Source organism: Lactuca saligna, chromosome 8 (genome assembly GCF_052625555.1).
Source record: "Lactuca saligna cultivar CGN05327 chromosome 8, ASM5262555v1, whole genome shotgun sequence".
NCBI classification, from domain to species: Eukaryota; Viridiplantae; Streptophyta; class Magnoliopsida; order Asterales; family Asteraceae; genus Lactuca; species Lactuca saligna.
This window is the reverse complement of record NC_136424.1, coordinates 254,175,607-254,200,180: the sequence shown is the minus strand read 5'-3', so window position 1 is coordinate 254,200,180 and position 24,574 is coordinate 254,175,607. Positions and strand designations below refer to the sequence as shown.

The window sequence follows — 24,574 nt, the reverse complement described above, 5'->3', positions numbered from 1 at the left end:
AAAAATGTTTATATATTATATATAAGTTTGACGGAATCTACAGAAAATTATAATTATTTTGAAAAAATTAAAATTTTCATCTTATTACCTGAGCATGTCATGAAGGATAAAGTGAATAAATTAGTTGGTTTTTGTACTTTTACATTCAAATGGTTAGAAAATCGGAGCTTTTATATTCAAATGGTTAAAAAATTTGAACTTTTCTGTTTAAAAAATAAAATGTATGATTTTATTAAAAGTTTCCCCAAAAGTATTAAGATTTTTCTAAGTTTTCTCTATTTTAAATGAAAGAAAAATACAAATGACTCGAAAAGTTAAATATGTATTTATTTTTTGGTTTTTATTGATCAAGAGAGAAGTAAAAAAACAAGAAATTTGATAGATTTTATATGAATAAAAAACAAGAAGAATATTTGGTTTTATAAATGAAAAAATCGCCTCCTTTCATATCTGGCTGTGGTTCTTGATGCTCAAACACAAATGCGCTAAAAAGCAGTTTTTACCTCTTCGGTTGATTCCACAACCTCCAAGTCTCCAACTTCATCCTCCTTTCTCTCTCATTTTATCTTCAAACTTCAATCCCTACCAAATCCAAAAGCGTCGCCTAATAAATTAAACTAATCTAAAGCTAAAGCACAAACCTAAAATCATGTTCACTTACATATATGTATAAACGCACTACTAAGTTATCATCCATCCTCTCAAATTTCTCATCCGAAAAAAAGGTATTTGCTCATGGCATTCTCTTGTTTCTGAGAGAATCAATTGTATATCGGTAGTTGTGATCGTCATGGATCAAATGTATGGCTTCCACTCGACATCCGATTACACAATTCCACCGGAAAACAACCTGATTCTTCCATCGGAGCACCACGGATTTCATCCACCCGTCTATCTCAACTGGCCGTTTTACGGATCCGATGATTTGTTATCTGCTGCTGCCTCAGTCATAACGGATGCGGTTTCGATTGAGACTACTCCTCATCAGATTATTCTTCCGAAACGTCGAACCAATCGACAACATGATCTTCAAGCAAAAAATAACGGAGATAACGATGATGATACTTCTCGCGATAAAATCAAGCACAAAATCGCGTCTCATCCTTCCTACTCTAAGTTGCTCGATGCTTATATTGATTGCCACAAGGTTTTAAAAGCAAAATATCGCGATTTCTGAAGCGCTTTTTCCTGTTTTCTTCAACATTTTGTTCCTTTTTCGTTGCGAAATTATTATTCCAATAGAGAACTACTAAGTTCGCATCACTAAGCTTTTGTTGTGGAAGATGAACGTACGCGTAATATGAGTGATTTAACCGAGCCTAGCTAAATCCTCGATTTATCTAACATTTATAAAATTTCTTCAATGGCAACCGACATTTTCGTCTATATATGAATAAATTCTTAATAATTGTTGCCTTTTCTGTTACACAGGTAGGAGCGCCACCGGAAATCGCGTGTTTGTTGGATGATATCCGTCTCGAAAATGGCGCTCGTAAACGAAACGCAACCGCTTCCACTTGCTTAGGAGTCGATCCCGAGCTCGACGAATTCATGGTTCGTCTCTCCATTACTTCGAATTTTCCATCACTCGATTATATACACATCAAGAACACACAGAAACTTTTCGACCTAATCTGTAACTGATTGATTATGTCTTAGGAAACCTACTGCCATCTACTGGTGAAATATAAATCCGATCTCGCAAGGCCTTTTGATGAAGCTACAGTTTTCATCCGCAACATCAAAACGCAACTCCGCAATCTCTGCAAAGGTGCGTATATTCCGTCTCCTTTCTTTCGCGATTTACTCGTTCTTGTTGTTCATACGATATTGTGTTTGGCGCATGATAGCACACGTACTACACCTTAGCTCAAATAAGCATAATGCAGAATACACTTTTCTGGTCTTACTCTTACTCCTCTATAAAGTATTTGTAGTTTCGTTTTTTTTTTTATTCGATTGACTCAAACGCCCATGGAGGAAAGACTTTTTCAAGACTACAAATTTACGGCATGGTATAGTAAATTTAGGACAGAATAGTTCTATATATGTCTTCTAGCTCGTCATAACATATCAACGTTTTTTTTTCTTTTAAATGGACTTTTCCACGAATACCATGAAATATATGATGGGAAATCACAACGAAACAGTGTTTAGATTGATGTAGATATATAATCAACATGAATACAGTGATCATATAATATATTTGTTAATATATTCACACATGACATGTACTTGAAGAGATAACCTAGATAGGTGAAACCGATGGAAACAAGAGATGTTATAAACATTATTACTCGTTTAGCCAGTTTCCTGTCAGTACTGTAAACGAAGAAGCTTTTATGTATTTGTTTGTGGTTTAGTAGGTGATATGTTGCTTCAACATGTACGTGAGTTATAGGAAACATAGTCATTCATTTATAAATAAGAAACAAAGGAAGTCAAGACAAGTCAGGAATCGTGGACCATTGAACAGTAGTAATAATAACTTGTGGTTAATACTGCAAGGAATTATTGTTGCTCCTATCTTTTTTTGGCTATAAAACCAGTAATTTTCATGTCTAAAAATATTATATCGATTTCTGTAGTCTGATGCATTGCTCAGCTAAGAGTTAATTCTGCAGAACACATTGGTTTACAAATTCTTCTTACATACATACAGTAATAAGTCACAATATATATATATATATATATATATATATATATATATATATATATATATATATATATATATATATATATATATATATATATATATATATATATATATTCCAATACCAATTTCAAAATACTAATTGAAATAATATAAAATGAAAAAAGAAAACTTTATAAAAACACATGACATGCTCTTATAACAAGAACTTGCTTAATTGATCCCATAGAAATCAAATGTGAATATAAACAGATAACTGTGGTATCTAGTTACTTTTATGAGCTTCGAGGTCCCATAAAGTATTTTATTTGGTGTTTTTATAGATATCGTATTGTATACACTATACATGTAGTGTGCATGGGAGGGTAAAATAGGGAAATGTAAAGTTTTAGGTAGTTTTACAGTAACGTATAAAAAAAAGATGCTTATTTAAGGTGATTTATCTAAGCCAATCAGAGAAGTACTGATCATAAATCTTCTTTAAGTACACGCACATTTGTAATGTATAGTTGTTTCACGTGATAGGATATCTAAATCTGTGAAGCAACTTTCCAAAAGAACTTATTTTAAGGTTTAATGGAATACCTGCTAAATCTTTTTTCTGTTCATCCCATGATTTTATTAATATTTTATATCCGTATACCAATATTTTATTAGATCAAGTACATTAGGTTTTAGCTTTATGGGCTTATTTTATTTTTTTAAATTAACATAGAAGTCAAGTTAGTCAGAAAGTTCTGCTGTTTGTCTACATCTCAAATAGCGAAAATGTAGAAGATCATGCTTTTTATGCTCAAAGCCAATATTATATATAAAATCATTCAGATTTAGGTCATAAAAGATTGCATATGAATTATGGTTGGTTGACAACTATTATTTTTTATGTTTGGAAGTACAATTTAACTTTTGCTAATCTTTAATTATTCGTTTGATTTTTTGGTAATTAATCTTCTTTCACTTTTATGATCCTTTTACCACATTTTGTGCATTCAGGAATATAGTCATGTGTCTAGATTGTTTTGTTATAATATGAGTTTATTCAAAAGCTTTTTAGGTTTAAACTTTTGAAAAAACTTAGTTTCTATTGTGAGAGATTTTCTCATAACAAAGAGAATTGCTCTAAAGAGGTACTAAAATCTTGTAGTTTAACTAATGGCGTGTACACTAGAATAGAACTCTTGCAATATTGGAGTTTTGTAGGTATGAGTAAGCCAGTATTTGGTATTATGGAATCAAAGAAAGAAATTGAATGGTTTATTTCATTGTTTTTGTCCTAATGAATGCAATGAAGCATTTTTTTTTTAAGAGGTGTGATTTCTGGTATTGTATTAATTTCACCTTTTGGCCTAATCATGGAATAGAATGAAAACTTAGAGTATTATATGTTTTGTATTTAGGTGATTTCTAATAACATTTGTTAAAAATATTTCGTTATTTTATATTAATTAAAACTTTATTTTTAAAATAACAAAAAAAAATTATTATAACTTATGTGAGATTTATTCAGTTTCTAGGTTGTGTTTGGTATACCATATCTATTGATAAATTAACTTATTTTTCGATTTTTTCTAAATAGTTATGTTTAATCGGTTAAAAAGTAGCTTATAAGCTACTTTATAACTATTTAGGCTACATTTTAATAGTTTTTTTTTTTTATTTTTCAAATATATTCATTAATTAATTATAAAAACATATTTTTTTTAAATATTATTTGTTTTTCATTAGTTTTACCAAATATTAATTATTACTAGCTAATTTTTTATTTAATAGTTAGTTTTTCAACTATCAGTTATCTTTTGAGTTAACAATTACTTTTTTAACTTGTATGCCTAACATAACCTTAATATGTTTATTTTTATTTTTGTAAATAAAGTCATTAATTATATATAAATTATACATTTTATCTACATACAGATATATAAAGAAGTTCCTATGAATTTTTTTCCCGTTTCTTTCCGATGAACTAAACATGATCATTGAATATAATGATTCATTTCATTGTTCTGTTTATTAAAAATGATCATGTCTGTTCAATATAATATTCTTTTGTAACTAGACATGCTTCACATACAACAACAAAAATACTTATATTTTTGTTGGTTGAGGATATTGTTCATTCTGTCTATTTCTTGCAGCGTACTTTTTTATGGATCAATATCTGAAAGAAAAAAGGTCGGTAATTTAGTTGAACAGAGTGGTGTTGTAATCCCGTTATTCATCCAGTAATTCTCTATTATAATATTTGGCTGTTAAAAAATAACACTCATATCCAACTCCCGAGTTTCTTTTATAAACTATATCAAACTCCCGAGTAAATTACGTGATAGATTAAGATGTAGACTCGAAATGGTAAAGTAAAAAAATACGTAAATAATGTATTTATAGGTTCATTCAACTAAAACACACCACTCACAGTTCCCTAATACCAACTCAGTTGTCTCTTTCGACAAGCTCAAACAACTTGTACACCCTTTTCCTCATTTTTTAATGATTGATGTCACTACAAATTTATTTTTTATTAATGCACTCGGTTCTTCTCAACATTATGTATATCGTAGAATCCGCATTTCTGCAACTCTTATCTTTTTCACAAGCGCCTTCTCACATTCGGATCCATACAAAATAATTCGTGTAATGGCCATCGTATGAATATTTCAATTCAGTTTCAAAGGGGCCTTTTTTTTTTGTCACTAAACTCCACTAGCATATGGGAAATATCTATTCCAATTAAGTTCACATGTATACTAGATGAGACAACACAACGTCTATACGTGCTAAATATTAAACCACTTGTGGATTTTCTATGATAAGCTAGTTCAATTGTTGTATCCTTGTGGTGTACAAAGTTGGTTTTTCTTGTAATATATAGTAGATGTTGAAAAGGAGTTGAGAAGGAAATAAAGGTTTAAGAAATGGAAAAGCTGTCGTTTTGGTTTTTGCCTAACAAAAAAGATACTGAGTGGCGATAATAATTGAAGTATGGGGTGTGGGAAAATTAGGAAAAGAATGTATGGATAGGGATTGGGATTGGGAAGAAAGGGTGGCAAGTGGAAATGAGATTGAAGATACGAGTAGATGTCTGGAGATTCTCAATTATTTTATTTATTTGTGTAGGGCTCACTTAGGCTATATAGGAACCTAGTAAACAGATCAGTAGGCGTGTCTGAGTGGGCAGCATGGACTTGACCCTATGTTAGGTTTAATAGCATATTTTGTCTGCTTCTAAATCTATCACAATTAGGTTATGAAATCCACATAACAACTGTCTATTAAATTCTTTCACCTCTGTCTTTTAATAAATATTCCTATAACTTTAAATTTATCCTGTAATCAGATATATATTTTAATATTTTTTAAAGATAATTTTATATACGTTCTATTTAAATATTAAAATATTATATTTATTTAATATTTTTTTTTAAATATTATATTTATAATTCATAAAATTTCTAAATATAATATTTACTTTTCATAAATTTTTTAACTATTATATATATGTTCTTTTTAAACAGCAAAATATCATATATGTCCTTGTTAAATATCAAAATATCGTATATGCATTTTTTAAACATTAAAATATCAATGATAATATCTAAAATATCATCTATTTATAATATAATAATAATCGACAACAATAAAAACTAAACAATCAAAATATTAATGATAATATCTAAAATATATTCAAACAATTTAGAAGTTTATATTTCATTATCATAGATGTAAGGATAATATGGTTAAATTTCTTAATTATTATAATAATTTTAAGATATAAAAAATGATTATAAAATATTAAAAACATTATAAAAAATGATTTGGACAAATATGATATTTTGAAGGTTTATGAAAGGTCATTGGGAAATTAAGATGGATAAATATGATTTTTTGAAGTATGTGAAGGGTATATATGAAATTCTCTATTTTTTAATATAAAATGTTTAATAAAACTTTTTTATTTATTTGATCGTTTTTTAAAATCGTTAATTTTTTTTATAAGAATCAAACAATAATTATAGATATAATTATATAAAGTATTTATTTGATATAAAATATAAAAGTATTATATTATAATTATAAAAACAAAAATAAAAATTTTAATATTAAATAATTGTTATAAATTATATAATTCTTAAATGAAATATCATTAACTATTTTAATATAATTAAGTAATTAGTAAAAAATTCTAAATATTTAAAATTAAACTATATTAAAAAAAAAATTAAAACAGTATTGAATATTCGATAATATTTTAAATGGTCGATCAATATGTATTCAATAGTCGATTAAAAAAACCATATCCCATCTAGTATTGAATAGTAGGTATTGAATAATAACAAATGGTCAACTAATATTATTTAATTCAACAAAAGCTCTAATCAAATATATGTTCTTCAAACGTTGTATATTAACTCTATTTTTCTTATTGCGACTGTCTGGTTAGTATTTTGTTATTTTGTTTAGTTTTATAGGTATTTTTATATATTTAGTTTAGTTTTTGTTTCGTTTGTATATCAATAAACTAATGCTATTTTTTTTTATTAGTTTCATATTCACTAGTTTTATGTAATACAAACTGTCTTAAAATTTTATTTCAAGTATTTCAGATAACCCGACAGAATTAAAGTTGTTACTATTTTAAAACGTGTTTTTAACAAAATCTCAGTAGAATCAGATATTGTTAAAATACAATTGAAGTTTATAGCTAGTGTACAGCTACTTGATTACAAAGTCCATAAAAAGATATCAGATTTTTTCTGATTCCATTCAATTTTCATACCACTTTTTGCTTTTCAAAATAACTTATCAAATTCTATGATCAAACGCAACTTTATTATCGCTGAAAAGAACTTGTTATCAAAATCTCTATGTGATAAGAATGAGTTTAACAAAAGATTCGGGTTCTATAGCTGGCTTAAAATATTTAAATATTCGATAACAAAAATTCAGTAGCCTTTTTGGGACTTTCTGTGGCCAATTGACTGTAAATTTTGCATTATTAATAATGTCTTATTATGATGCACTTGTCGCTGTATGTACAAGTGTATATTGTACATTGTAATGCATGCGTTTTAGCAAAAAAACAAGTTTTTGTATTGATAAATATATCACGAATATTAATTTGGTTATCAATAGAGTCAAAATCAGCTTCTTTTGTCCTATAATAAATTTGGTCCAATTCATAAACAAATAAATAACGTTTCTTAAAACACGTACTATAAAAGAGTTTTTTCCATATTATTATTATTATTTTTGCACCAATTTCATCACACAATATCAACAAACCAACAAAGTTCCGAGTAAAGTTTTTTCACACAATAAATAACATATAATACTATAAATACGGAAAAAAAAAACTCTTTATGTGTTAAGCTTTAATTTACACTCAATGAGAAAAATCTTTGAAATTAAAAAGTTCTCACAACTAACTTTTTAGATTTTACATGTTTAACTTGAGCAATAAATTATTCAAAAAGTTGGTTCTTTAGTGATTTATTTTATTACTTTATTATTGAAGTTTGACTAGTACATATGATCCGACGACTGATGAGTAGATAATGTAAAATCGCAAAATGGGCAAAGGTATGTTTCCGTATAGAACGGGTGGTTATAAGAAGTTTCACATGGACTTCCGTGTTTTCCGCTGCATGTTATTTTTGCTTTTATTATTTTGTGTGTTTGAGTTTAGCAATCAAAGCACCCTCAACCACCACCTCTCATCTCTTCTTCCCCACTGTCACAATCACGCACTCGCACGTACCTGATCAGCACCTCACTGCTTAATTTGCTTTGTGATGATAGTAGCAGCAGCAGCAGCAGCATCCAGCAGTAGTCGTAGTGATAATTTACTTCAATCTCTCTTACTTAAGTAGTTGCTTTCAAGCTATATATGCATGCCGTGTTACTGTTGTCGAGAAACGTGTCGATTTCTTAGATCAAAGCTTTTGGGCTTTGTAGTCGTGGTGGGCCCTACTGGAATGGAATGGGACATGTGAATAGGACAGTAAGTAGCAGATCGATGCCCGCCCAGGTGCACTGTTTTGCTATTATTCTACCCTTTTACATTATTAAATTAAATTATATATATATATATATATATATATATATATATATATATATATATATATATATATATATATATATATATATATATATATAATATTATATATAAAACATTTACATCTCACCTACAAACCTTATTGTATCTCTTTTTTCATAAAACATGCAACTCATGAGTCTTATGGACATAAGACCTAGACTATATGTGCTGTGCTGTTTTGTGTTGATTTCCAGTTCTCTTTTTCCGATCTCACTGATGCCATTGCCAACAATGTTGGTATATATTTATATGTCAATTGTGTAGGTTGTAGAGCAAATTCTATACTCCTTACTCTTTACACCCTAAAGGTCTAGACTCTAGAAAATACATTAACTCATTAAAGTACCACATCATCGTTCTATTCCACTATGAAATTTATACAAAGCATTCGATTTAATAATTACAAGCTTTCCATTTTTGCATTTAAAAATGTTCAACGACCGTTGAAATCCGTACAAGTTAATATGACATCATAATAAAGTTTAATATATTGAATGTCAACTGCCATGTAATCTAATTCAACTATTTCATTGAGCTAGATATTATGGATGCTTTAAATATATAGAGGAACTAAATTAAGCATTTTAGCGTGATATTTTACCGAATTTATATATTATTATGATATCATAACAAGATTAATATATTAAATATTTACCACAAAAGCTCGATTAATTGGATATTATTATAAAGATATTGTCGACATCTTTAAATTGAGCTTATATATTAAAACTTTAAAGTGTTGTATTACAACTAAACATTTATCACACCAAATATATCGAATGATATTACTTTCGGGGGTAACATTAATAACTATATTTATTAGCTGTTAACGACTTTGTATTTAGTTACTTATTTATTAATGAAATAATCACAAAAATGATTATTAAATTATTGAGAATACAGGGAAATAACTTGATTTTTTTGGATTTTTCCACATAATTCATGAACTTGTGAATTTTTATATTTTTAAAAACTTGTGAATCCGATGTAAGGCTTGAACTCGATAGCTTCTACTTGAACTTGATGATTCAACCACAAAAAAGTAAACAATAATTCATAAATACATTATATATCCTAATTTTTTATGGAAACATTTATGAATTATTGTTTACCTTGTTGTTGTTGAATCATCAAGTTCATGTAGAAGCTATGGAGTTTAAGCCTTTCATCGGGTTCACAAGTTCTTAGAGATATAAAAAAAATCTAGAATGTGGTTATATGAATTATGTGTTCTGTAATCTTAAATGTGGAGGAAAAAAAATTAATTGCTTATAATTTTTATTGGTATATATATATATATATATATATATATATATATATATATATATATATATATATATATATATATATATATATATATATATATATATTTTGTGCTAGATTGTTTTTGTTGAAATGTTAAAATGGTACTTTTTTTCAGGCAACGGTTTTATCCAACAACCATATCAAACTATACCGAATCATTAATCTAAGTCTTTCAATGGTTTAATAAAACTAAATTATTCAATTTCTATCAAACAACCCATATTATGCTCATGGTTTTCTTTCATTCCTGTAAAATTTTGCTCCTGAAACAAAACCGTGAAAATTTTCCAACCGGATCGAGGACAATTATTTCCAACATCTTTTCCTTCTCTACTACAAAGAATTTAACAGATGCAAACTTTTTCCTAAGCTTCAATAATTTTCAAGCCACATATACATCTGATCCCTTGCCAAAGATTCCTTGAAAGTTGGTAATTTTATAATTTTATATTTACTATTTAATCGTTTAGTAAAAATATAAAGACAATACAAATCAGGGCAAATTACCAAGGCTATGTTTGTGAATATCGACTTGTATAAAATATTTTTGTTATGACAACCTTACGCGGACTATGTCACAAACACAAAAGCTGCATATGTGGAATATGAATAGAGGAGTCTGGAAGGCAAGTCATCCAATATGCATGGTTCCGGAGTACAAACACCAACAAAGGTGAAAGCCTTAAAGGGCCGTGAGAGCCACAATCATCTCCTTTTTAGCCTTAGAATACTGATAATATACAGTATAATTTAGTGGTTGATTTGAAGAAAATCAAAACCAATTTTATGTTTATTTATTTATTTATTTATTTTCATTACCATTAGGAATCTAATTAAAGAAACCAATTAATGAACTTAATAACTCTATAAAGTTCCAAAAAACAAATGTATTTTGCAACTTTATCGATTTCATTCTCTCTCTCTCTCTCTCTCTATATATATATATATATATATATATATATATATATATATATATATATATATAGATAGATAGATAGATAGATAGATAGATAGATATATAGAGAGAGAGAGAAGGACTTAGGTTCATGCGCTCCCCATATTTATTATGTAATAGAATGCACCAATACAAATTAAAATATTATTTAATCAAATAGAGATAAATATTAAATAATATATAGAAATTAATTAAACTCGTCATTAATGTCGACAATAATATTATTTCAGAATAAATTCGTATCTAGGCTTTTATGTATAGGTTTGGGTTTTGTTTCAGGACTTATTCACTTAAAATACAATAAAGTTGCTTAGAACATGGAGAATGAAAGTGTATTGTAGAAGAATAAGACTTTATTCTTTATTCTAGTTATTCTAATACAATACACTCTCATTCTTCATGTTTCAGACAACTTTGTTGTATTTTAAGTGAGTGGGTTCTGAAACAAAACTCGAACCTATATATGAAGATCTACATGCGAATTCAGTTTGAAAGAATATTAATGACAACATTAATGGCGAATTTTTCCATAAAAAGATAATTATAATTATAGATATGATCTAATATACATAAATTTATGGAAATCATTTAATATCTATCTTTATTTGATTAAATAATAATTTAATTTTTATTAAATTATTATTGGTATATTCTGGTACATAATAGATGTAAGGAATAGATGACCATAGTTATATATATATATATATATATATATATATATATATATATATATATATATATATATATCCCTTCTTCAGGCTTTCATTTCTTTACTCTCGAGAAGAATGTATTGAAGACAAAAGTCGGTGCACTCTCTCCATTAGAGCATCAAAACTTCTTACATATGTGCTCTCTTTTCGATTTCTCAAACTCTCACCTTTGTGTTCTCTTTTTTTTTCCTGTGAGATTGCCAGATTGTAGTAAAGGGAAAAAAATCCCCTCTTTCCTTCCTTATCCATGAAACTTGGTTGTATGATCTCACTTTGTCTCTATATTACTCATTATCGAAAAGAAGAATTAAAAAAAGTTAGAGTATCTATTTAACTCTAAAGGTTGCAATAAAATATAAAAATTTTAATCAAAAAATAAATCCATAATAATCTATAAATAAAAATTTAGGATATATAATGTATTTATTAATTATTAATTTGTAACTTTCAATTGTATCTTTTATAAAATCGTTGGATGTTTTCAAAAATTTATTAGTTTTTTCTAATTTTAATTTGTTATTTGTTAGTTATAATGTTATGTAGTGTATATTCATATGGAAAATTGACTACTAAAAGGTTTCATAAAAAGATATATTTACAAGTTCTTATTAAGATCCCAAATAGCCACCTAATATGTTTTAGATAAAAATACCCCTACATCAATGTTCCTAGTACTGAGAAGTGATACTAAAAAACTCTTCGTAAAATTAATAAAACTGATTTTAGTATACATTGATGGCCCCTTGATTTTCGTATTTAGATTTATGATTATCTTGTTAATCAACGATATACTATTCAGAATCTTATAAAATCTTAGTCTCCTTTAACCATAACTTTTTTATATCAAAGAACTAGACAAGAAACTCATAAACATAGTTTTAAGGTTTTTATATCAAAGAACTACACAAGAAACTCATAAACACAGTTTTAAGGTCTTAGCATAAGTCATTTCATTGACTTTAATATCTGAATACTTTAGATGTCTTTTTTTTCCTGTGTTTTCTCTTTGACAAACGTTTTTGACCAGGATATTATGGCCAACAAACATTTATATAGACGGGTTTCCAAAATAGAAGAAAGTTTGTGGGAAATAGTATGTTTTTTGCATCACATAAGGACTAAGTATTCATCTATTCAAAATGTTGGACAAAAAGCATGACATAATTTTTTAAATGAGGTACAAGATATACAAAATGTTTTTGAGAACTAACAAATGAAGAGGTTAAGAATAATAAGTAGAAATTAATGACTACTACTATTTATTTAGCTTGTTTGTGTACCTTTCTAATAGTTGCATTTATATCATATAGTTGAAGACCATATTCTATTAACAAAGGAAAATTTTCTTAAAATAAAGGCAACTGATACTTTTGACAGTACGATGAGAGAATTGTTTTCATATGACTTGTAAAACGTGCATCATAAACATTACTGGTAATTCAAAAAGAGGTATTAAACCTTCAGAATAAGAGGGTGTTTGGCTTAGCTTTTTAAACCCCAAAAGTTCTTTTTAGAAATGTTACAAAAAGTCAAGATTTCATAACTTTTTCAAAAAATTGATTTTTCTTGTATAAAAACTCTAAAAGTAGCTTTTTTAAACTAATTTACCAAACATCTTTTGTTTTTTTTTTCTTTTCTAAAAAGAACTTTTAGCTGTGAAAAGCTAAACCAAACACCCCCTAAATCTAACAAAAACATGTCCATTGTTTTGATATTTATACAAAAAATAAGACTTTATTACAGAGACTTTATTTAGGATTGTAGTCATATGACTATCTTGATTTTAGGTTAATTCATAGTCAAGTACGGTACAATTAATATGTGAGGCCATTTCATCGGTTTACAACAACTAATTTTAAATGTGTGTGTTTTATGTATACTATGTACATTACTCTAATCACCGATTGTAATTAGCATTAATGCTATTTCACAAAGAGTTATTGCATTTTGGAAGTTTTTTTTTTTATTAAGTGTCATTTGTTAACAATGTTGTTGTTGCTTCCTACAAATGTATTAACCAACTAAGAGATAAACAAATGAGAAAATTATATTTTATTTATATTAATGAATTAGACAGAAGTACAATTCTTAATCAGTATGGTATATTAAAACTATAGGGGATATTGGATCAGGTTCTCATCTTAAAAAGACTCGAGCTTAATTAAGAATTTACTAACATTTGTGAGGTTGTACTCAAAATTCTTGAGGAAGGCACCATTTTGATCAAATGAGATGAAGATTTAACATTTGAGATTATTACCAAGTTCATTTTTATTTTGCATCTCTAAAAACAAATGATGGAGATCAATGATTTAATTTAATTAAGCTTTATAAAGATAATATCGAGATATTTCAATACATTGATAGTAGCTACAACCATGAAAGTGCTACTACAAAAATGAAAGTTTGAAGATTAGATTATTTACTTTGTTAAGTCTTTAAGTTATGTATGTGATATCGGTATCCATAATTTCGTGTCTTCCTACTTTAATGGAAGGGATTGAACTCATAAGGAGCATATCTATAATACATTTGAACGCCATTCACTACTAGAAACATGAGTTTTAGAGACGGACGAATCCATCGCAAATCCATCGCTAAAGATCATTTGTGACGGATCAACTACAGACTTACTCCATAGCCAATTAAAGGGTGGCTAATGACTTAGCGAGGGATTTAGCAACGCGTTAGTTTTTTGTTGCGACGAGCTTAGCGACAGAATACCCATCGCAAAATGGCACTTAATACTGCAATTTAGGACATTGGCGACAAAACCTAACAACAATATTCCGTCACTAATCCCTCGCAAACCTCTATATCAGTGTTTTTCAATGCCTCGCTAATCCCTTGCAAATTTTAGATGTGATTTCTCTTTCCGTCAGTGATCTGTCGCAAATTTAAGATGTGAATTTTTTTTCCATAGCTATTCCCTTGCAAATAAATAATACCAGATTTTCATTTGTTGTGAATCTAAAAAAATACCAAAAAATCAAATAATTACATAATCCAAAACAAATATTCACATTTAAATACAAAAAACATCCACTAATTATACATTCACAAACCAAACTTTAACATTAAAATCCCAAAAGAATCTAACCATCAGCGTTTACCAAAACATTCATAAACATCAAATATCAAAGTTCAACGTTGATTGTTATTTGATTTTAAAGTATAATGTACCATAATTCTAAATTTCCTCTCATATTTTGCATTTATGCACACATGTTCTTCGTTGCTTTGATATCTTGTGTCCAAAAGAATGATCAGAATGGAATTGGATTCCAATTCCTGTTCAATCCGATGGAATTAGGAGAACCAATGTCCATTTAGTTTTTCTAGTAATGGAAAAAGACTGGGTTGCATGATGTCTTCCTGCTTTTTGCTAGATTTAATGTTTTTGTTGGAAGCAATGCTTTTCTGTTGATGAAAAAGAGATTAGTGTCTACTCATTTGAAACCAAATATGAGATCGGAATGGAATTAAATTCCGATTCCAACCAAAAAGTAAATGTTAATACATGTTGATGAAAAAAAATATGATGTTTGCAAATTGCTTGTTAGAAATTGTAATCTCTTAACGACCATCATCCAGACCAAAATTAACAGTAGATATTTTTAATTAGGAAAAAAGTTAAAGACTAACCTTCATGGCCTGTAGGTCTTTCCACAGGCCTTTGCTTCGACGGAATGGAATGGACAAAGGAATGGAATGAACAAGGTAATGAAATGGATCTAACCATCATTCCAAACACTACTTAAGATAAAATAAATAAAGTAAATCCAAATACAATTTATTGATTAGAGCCATAAGACTTTGGGAATTCTTCCTTACATTATTCCCCTATCCCTTCCTGTATGATTAAAATAATTATTAAAAAAGATAAAATAATTTAAAGATAAAGTTACATTATTGAAGAGCAGTCAAACCTTGGTCAACACATAGAGAATTCACTATGGGATTTTAGTACTACAAGACAACGCCTGCAAAATATATATTAAAGTTTTTAATGTTTCAAGTCATATATTTTTTATTTACTGAAGAAATATATAAATTTAAAGAAAAAGTTTAATTATCTGTGTATTTTTTCTGGAATGCACATGGACCAAATAATCGACTTTTCAACAACATTTGAAGTGATTTGAAATGTAATTCCTTTTTCAGCTAACATTGTAAGTATTTGTCCTAAACTAAGAGATAGAGTACATACTCACTCACATGTTAAACAAGATAAGTAAATAGGAATGCAATTGAATTCCTTCAAAACATGAAAGGAATGGTGAATTCCGTGAATGATGGAAATGGAATTCGAAAGATTTCAACTGAAATTCAATCTTTACCTCCAATTGAGCCTTGTTATACTATAATGGAATGATGAATTGTTGAGCAAACTTTCCTTTTTCATAACTTTGAATTTCTTTTTGCATCTTCTTCATCTCTATAGCTTGTGCCTCGAGAGCTATTTTTTGTAACTTCACTTGCTTAAATATAAGATGTATTATTTATCAATATTTTAATATACATAGCACATTATTAAATATAATTTTATATTTTTTAAGATAACTAAAAGTTTAAAGCACATACCTCCTTTTTGTTGTTTCATTTCATTCATCAAATGAGCTTTTTCTTCGTTAGTAACTCCTTTCTTTCCTGCTAGCACACTAGTTTTTACCAGTCAAATTTCTCATCATCTTCTTCTTCTGTAGATTGAATAGAGACCTGACTACCGCTTCAAACAATTAATAAATTAGAAACTTTACAGACTAAAAAATTATTGTTTATAAACACATAAAAAAAAGAACAAGATAATAAATTTCAAGAAGAAAGTAGTAGAGGTAGTTCATTTTCTAACATATATTTGAAACAAGAGCTCTCTCTCTCTCTCTCTCTCTCTATATATATATATATATATATATATATATATATATATATATATATATATATATATATATATATATATATATATATATATATATACGACTTATGTTAGTATTTAATTAGTATTTGCTGATAACTTAAAGCAAAATGACAATCTAACACCACCTTGAGCTAATCGCCAATTAACAATTGGTAAATGAGACAAAAAGTAGTCATCTCCATGAACAAAATCATTCCCAACTCCTTTGTATGCCCAACTACATGTTGCTTTTATTCCTTCACTTGCATATCTGTTGAAAGTAATCAAATTTATAAAAAAAATGTTCATTTGTAATTGTTTTTTGCATCTATGTATTATATACGGTTTCACATACAAGTTGGGACCAGTATTCTGATTTCTGATGCACTTCTCCCCTGTTGGAACTTGATATGCCCATTCTTTCTGCGAAACAAAATGTATAAAAATACTAATTAAAATCCCAAAAAAAAACTTTCTAATTCTTAAACAAGTCATGTAAAGTAAATATGTAAAATACCATTATGTTGGTCTAAATAGCTTTGACTAGATTTTCAACATCAGAATTATAGAATATTTCTTCTGCAGTCTCAGTTATGCTGTCATCCCAAACCTGTATAACGTATTGTATGTATTTTTAATCATTAGTTTAACAAGAAATCTTAATTTAGATTACATATGAACATTGATCATGTTCCCATCTCTATCAGAAGTGAATCCTACATGTTGTGACAGTAACAGGGGCAATTTAGTCTTTTAACTTGTTAGATAATAAAGTGAAATTGGTTACTATCACATACATGAGGAATATCTCCCATGAAATAAGAAAGAAAGAGCAGTGCTTTTATGAGATTATCTGCATATATTTCATAATGTTTTTCATCTTCAAAGTTGATAAAATCTAGAAACAAAGAATTAGATGACTAAATTTTGTAAATTTAATTACACTGAGATGTTTGTTTGCCAAAGTCGAGTACATGAGTGGTGTAGTTGTTAATTTCTTCGATGACACATCTTCCGGCCACTCCATGTATTGTTGTCGTTTTGAAATTGAGCCCCTTGTCAAATGCCTACACCCGGTACCAATCAATATCATACAATTTCATCTGCGAGAGCTTTAAATTATAATAGCAAAAACAAAATGTATGTAAGCACCAAGAAAACCCTAGGAAAACCAAAATTAACGAGTTGAGGAAGGCAGAGCTTAGAAAAACGAGTTCTGATTTGATCTAAAATGAAAGAGAAGTAAGAGAGCTACATGAATATGGAACTTACAGACAACAAGAAACCAGAATACGAAGGTTTACGATAACTGATGAATGACGACTCAACGAGGAAAGCAAATGGACCGAGAGGAAAGAAAGCGAGGATGTGATTTATAAGGTTTTCTTGTAATTTTCAAGTATACTTCAAAGAGGGACGCGCAGGTAGACGGTAGTGGAGGTGATTTTCCGGGCGAAGGAGGAATTTAAGTCGACAGAGGTCGATTAGGGCTTTTGGAGAAAATTGTTTAGAGTTTAGGAATGAAAATAAAAGCATGGAAAGAAAAGAAAACGAGGGAAAGAAAAGTGGGGAATGAATAAAAAGGGAGGCGTCCATTTTCTGTGATCGATGATTGGCGAGGGATTAAAAAAAAAAGAGTGTGTGATTTTTAATAGTCCGTCGTTGTTCCATCACTAAATTTTTTTTAATTTGCGACCGATTGGGGAAGTGCCCATTTTTGTCGATAAATTCTTGCAGTTCAGTCGTTAATCGCTCAATAATACATCTATAAAAGTCTATAAGTATGTTGGTCGAAATATTTATGTGTGCCGTCGTTGATCCCTCTGTAAGCCGTCACTAATTAGCTACATACAAAATCCGTAGCTGATTCCGTCGCTAAAGGTCATGTTTCTAGTAGTGATTATCAAGTAGATATGTTTAAAGCAATTAAATTTCCAATAAGAGAAATTAAATATCTTTATACTTTTATTCATACTTATCAATACATGTGAAATAATGACAAGTGTCTTAAAATATAATAATTTAATCAAAATATGATACTTGTTACCATTTCATATGGGTAGAAGGATAATTAAGAAGAAAAAATAAAAAAAATTTTAATTTCTCCTCCAATAAAGAGCTTATTATTGGCTTGACAGTAATAACACCCTCAATATATAATGGACCATGCTCATGATACTCTTAAGTTGAAAACCAACCTTCATTATCAATGGAAGAGAGTAAAAGTGTTTATTCGGGTATACTTAGAGCAATTTCAACCATTCCCCTAAAAAATCAAACTAAATTTGTGTATTTTTAAGATCAAAATATTTTTTCTATTCGCCCACACATTAGCAAATTATACTAAAACATATTTTATTATTATAATATGAAATATAATAATTATTAAACTTGTAAAAGTTATAAAAAATAATTAAACAATTTAAAAAAAGATGTTTTAATGTGATGAATATTGAACAGTTTTATACTATAATTTTTATTTTGAGTTTAATAATTCATTGGAATGCATTTACATATAAAAGACTAGGTATGTGCATCTATTAGAATGAGTCTTAGATAAACTCAGTGATCTAAAATTACCAAAATATTTGTTAAAAGTATAAACATGTACATATGAGTTGGTTGGTTTTTATATGAACCTCCGGTTTTTCCATCACAAATATATAAAACATAATTATACCTTTTATTTTAACTTAAATAAATATTTAGGATTGACTATATATCAATTAGTAATGTCGATGAATATTTTTATGACACTTTTATCCAACTACTTTGTAAAATAATATTTTCCATTATTTTATTTTATAAAATATTATTTTTACCCTCACAATTTCGAAATTTCTAAAATGTTACTTTTGTCTGGTTTGTTTTTTATTTTGTCTTTTTGTTTTCTTCACCGTCATGAGTCCCGAAGGCAAGATATCAAGACCTTTGCCTCTACTTCTTTTTATTAAAGTGTATATATATATATATATATATATATATATATATATATATATATATATATATATATATATATATATATATATATATATATATATATATATATATATATATATATATCATGCGAAAACATAAATATTTTGTAAAAGTATGAAAACAAATTTTATATTATAAATCAATAACATGTACTTTAAAAATTAAATTTATTAGGAATAAACTAAAGATAATAAGTTTATATTAAATAGTGTTACGGTAATATAGATATAAAAATGGTTTTAACAATTTTTTGTTTTTACATTATTAACCACTTTTAAATTCAAGTTGTTATAATTAAAATGTCAAAAAAATATGATTTGCTAATATGAACCAAGTTCTCATGAATTATTGATTATCATAATGTAGTTTAAAGTTTGGATAAATTCTTTTTCCAAATTATAATGTCGCAATATCATAATTTCATAGGTTTTTCTTGTTTTCACGGTTTATCAAAATTATATTTCAAAAGTCAATATCATTTATAAATTTATCCAGTGATAGTTAAAAGATTGTTTTTTTTTTCTTTTTAAATTAGTTGATTATGATATCATAAAAAAATGAAACAGAAAACTGATATATAGATTTGTGTCTTCTGTAACCATCGCCGTGAAAGGTTTCTTTAAACTGAAAATTTTTGTTCGTGTGTGAGGCCTATCAATTACTCTTCGTACATACACTGACACTGAAACGACTAAACGAACACTGGTCCTTCTGTCCATACGAACATATATTGCCATCATCTTTTTTCCCATGGAAATCTTGAAAAGTATTTGACTAAAACGCATCTTTTTGAATTACATGCATCTTTAGTTTCACCTTTTCAGAATCTGCATGTGACTATCGTATACATGATATAGGACATGACTCAAGTTCTTTTTTGCTATTCTTTAGATTGTGTCCAGTTTGGATTCTAAATTCCGAGTATGAGGTGTTCTTTGGTCATTAGAGTCTATGGATAATGGCTCTATGCGTTATACTCATAGTATGAATGAAGTTATGTGCATGATTAATTTATAAATCTCAAAATAAAATTTATGTGATAAATATATAAATGTTAACTTTATATTACTTTTATTCGAAAGTAGTTAGATGCAATTTCAGTTGAAGAATGCATGATATTGAGCATTTAATACATGAGACATACTCATACATACGTACTTTAAGATTTGAGCGTTCCTGCAGGCATGCGTTTATAATTAATTAATTAATTTTTTTTTTTTTTATATAATTTTCTAGGCTTAGCTATTGTTGTAAAGTTGTATGATTCGCCGATATACCCTTCGATATATCATAATGAGCATGGACCGATGCATGTATGTTTAAAAAGATTTGACGTAGTGCCCCCAACAAAAATATTTCAAGCATTGCACATAACAAGTTTATTTTAATTATTAGTAGATGTATTTGAGGTTAATTTTGTTTGGAATTAAACAAAGAAATTGCTGGATCATCATGGTTATGGAGAATATAAGGAAATGACCCAAAAATCGAATTTACCCAAATGATCACTTTGCTCGAAAAATTGCATTTTAGTTTAACTTAATTTTCTTTCGGATTTGTTTTATGTCACATAGAAAATGTGCCATCTTTGTTGAAAAAATGATGATAGCAAACATGTCAAATTTTTAATAAACTGTAAAAAAAAAATTGAATACAAAATTCTCGATTATTTAACTTTTGTACAAATTAATGACAATTTTATTTTTTATTTTAACAGAAAATGAAAAATTATGTGTTTTTTTTCCCTAAAATAATAAGATTTTTCTATTAAATAAAAAATATTTATGACTTTATCAAAATATTTCTGAAGAGACTTTTTTTTTTAACAAAAAACTCTTAAATTTAAAGGGTATAGAGATTTTTTTATGAGTACATCGATGAAATCATCAAAAAAATAAGAGAAATTAAATTACCTCCTACTTTTTATTCCTATAATTATTCTTACCCACTAAAATTATCACAAATCACTATTCAATTTAATTGTATTTAATATATTTTTAATATAATCTTAATGAGTTAGTTAAAAAAATATGGAATGTCATAATTTTATTGAGTAGGAATATTTATAAGTATAAAAAGTAGGAAGCAATTTAATTTCTTAAAAAATAAACTTGATATATATATATATATATATATATATATATATATATATATATATATATATATATATATATATATATATATATATATATATATATATATATATTCTCCAAAATGCTCATTTCAGATTTGATAGTAATATCCGGAAATCACACAAATGTAGTCATTTACTAATATATTCTCAATAATCATGTAGTCTTTCTTGTGGTTATCTCTAAAATGTGAGTTAAATATATGGGTAGTTCTAGAATCCAGATTGTCTTCTAAAAATATGAACATATAACAACTCCGAGACAATAACATTATGAATCATGCAACTATATATGGAAATGAATCATTTTAAATTTGTAGATCCAACATGAATCTTGTTTTATATATGGTTGCTTGTTCTTTTTTGATACAATTAATATTTAGTTGACTGTTGTTCAGATGTTTGTACATTTTCATCTGAAGAAGATTTAAACGGAGGAGAGACAGATAGTACACTGATGAGCCAGGAGCTGAAAGACACACTCATACGTAAATTTGGAGGTCGTATAAGTTCCCTCAAACAAGAGTTTAATAAGAAGAAAAAGAAAGGAAAGCTTCCAAATGAGGCAAGACAAACATTACTTGATTGGTGGAATTCACATATTAAATGGCCTTACCCTACAGTAAGTATTTCCATTTTTCTTACTACGTACTTTTTCCTTCCTCCTTCATTACATTAATATAATTTATCCATTTGAATATTTCTAGAATTTGCTATAATTGATATATTAATATGCAAGAGGAAAAAAAAAAATAGAGATTTGACCTCTTATCTTAAATAGTCAAAACTACCAAATTAAATGTTTTGTGCCCATTTTCTCCACAGCAGTAAATTTGATCTAAAGTTTAAGTGCAAATTGAATCTAAAGCAATATTTTATATCACTGAATTTGGTTACTGTACTTTCAAATTGGTACTAATTATGACCATATTTTAACATCGATTATTTTGGCCAAATTCTATAAAACCATCATGCCTTTTTTTTTTTTTCGGTTTAACAACCATTTCAAAAAAATCTCGCTGTAAGTAGTGTCAGTAGCAATGAACCGAAAAAAAAAAGAATAGGAAAACTATTTTATTAGTTAATTTTTTTTTAAAATTCAAAGTTTTAATATATATATATATATATATATATATATATATATATATATATATATATATATATATATATATATATATATATATATATATATATATATATATGCAGCTGATGAAAAGAAACAAATTTAAACTATAGTGTCTTTTATGTAAAATTCGCAGCTTTATAGAACTTGGTCGATTATTTTTAGTTGAAGTTGAATGGTTTTCATAATAGTGTTTGAAATTGTGATTCTTTCTGGGAGTTTAATGGTTTTTTTAACCATTATAAAATTAAGTGAATAAAAAACACATGAAGTAAAATTGTGTTGCCATTATTTTACAATTGTCGCACCGTTTGGATTTTTATTTCAAAATATGCGACTTATACACACTCTAAACCACTTCAACATTCTACTGATATCACATATACACGGATCTTGAACCCTTGTTAGGGGAAAGGCATGTTGGTATATTTTCAAAATCACATATACCTTGTAATCATAAATGTTAAGAGGTACATACATATAATTGGATGCAAGTATTTAAAAAAACAAAAAATAACAAAATATCTTTTTTAAATGGCTAAATACAAAAATATCAATGTACTTTCTTTTAAACATCTATTATAACTTGCTATTTTTGTTTATTGCTTGAATAGCAATAGCATTGTACGTTCATTTCTCTTTTTTTTTTTTTCACTCATTAAGACGTTGTACTTTTGAAAAGGTCTCTACTAAATTATAGCCTTGAGCTCTTACATATTGCTTTGACCATTTTAGTTATAATCATAAATTGCTTTGTATTTGGATATATCAATGCTACAGTAGTCTTTTAACTGGTTTACCTGAATTTTGTTATATATATATATATATATATATATATATATATATATATATATATATATATATATATATATATATATATATATATATATATATATATATATATATATATATATATATATATATATAATCAAAATAATAATAATAAATGTAAATGTAGGAAGGTGATAAGATATCCTTGGCGGAAACAACAGGATTAGATCCGAAGCAAATCAACAACTGGTTTATAAATCAAAGGAAGCGGCATTGGAAACCATCGGAAAGCATGCAGCTGGCTGCAATCGGTGGTCTTGCTGGGCAGTATACTTAATTATGACCGACTCAAATAGCTTTCTTAATTGCATGCTCTCATGCATGTATATATATATTATTAACTAAAAAAAAAAGTTGTATTTAAAAACATGAATAATTCAATTATTACGATGCAAAATATTGTCTAGATTTCTGAAATGCGTAATTAATTGTCATATACATGTTTGGATACTGACGGTTTGACCATATGAGATCATTGTCAAAGTTTTATGTTTTGTTAAAGATAAATAAAGGAAATAGTAATATACTTTTATTTATTTATATATGTATTATAACATGCATCCTACTTCTTAGTTCTGCCCATTACATTAGTATTGTGTTTGCTATTGAAGTTGTGGTCTTTATTAAATTAATGGCTTCCTTAGATACACCACAAGGAATGAGGTCTATACCGACGACATTTTCAGCGGCTAAGCAAACGACATGTCGTTGGCAAAGCCTATACTTGTCGTCTATAAAAAGTCATTTGGATAGTCCCGTCAGTAAAAGTGGAAAATATCGTCGGTACAGAGCAACCAATGCAGACGAAATGTCCTCGTCAAAGCATCGTCGGGACTGATTTTCTTGAAAAAAAATTATTATAAACCTGTTCAGATAACATGTCGCCAGTATAAAGG

The 24,574-nt window shown here is 27.6% G+C and overlaps 1 protein-coding gene and 1 long non-coding RNA gene across 2 annotated transcripts; one reads left to right on the top strand and one right to left on the bottom strand.

The window, feature by feature from the left end:
• Nucleotides 1-455: 455 nt before the first annotated feature.
• Nucleotides 456-24,218, top strand: LOC145011318 (homeobox protein knotted-1-like 6). Its single transcript, XM_078970019.1, has 5 exons — nt 456-1,147; nt 1,432-1,554; nt 1,660-1,771; nt 22,123-22,346; nt 23,806-24,218. The coding sequence occupies exons 1-5, from the start codon at nt 791-793 to the stop codon at nt 23,953-23,955; spliced, it is 966 nt and encodes a 321-aa protein (XP_078826145.1). The 5' UTR covers nt 456-790; the 3' UTR covers nt 23,956-24,218.
• On the bottom strand, nt 15,649-16,194 carry LOC145011319 (uncharacterized). The gene is made up of 3 exons (XR_013664080.1): nt 16,058-16,194; nt 15,824-15,902; nt 15,649-15,700 (listed from the first exon to the last, which is right to left on the bottom strand). It is a non-coding gene; the product is annotated as an uncharacterized LOC145011319 (long non-coding RNA).
• Nucleotides 24,219-24,574: the final 356 nt, after the last annotated feature.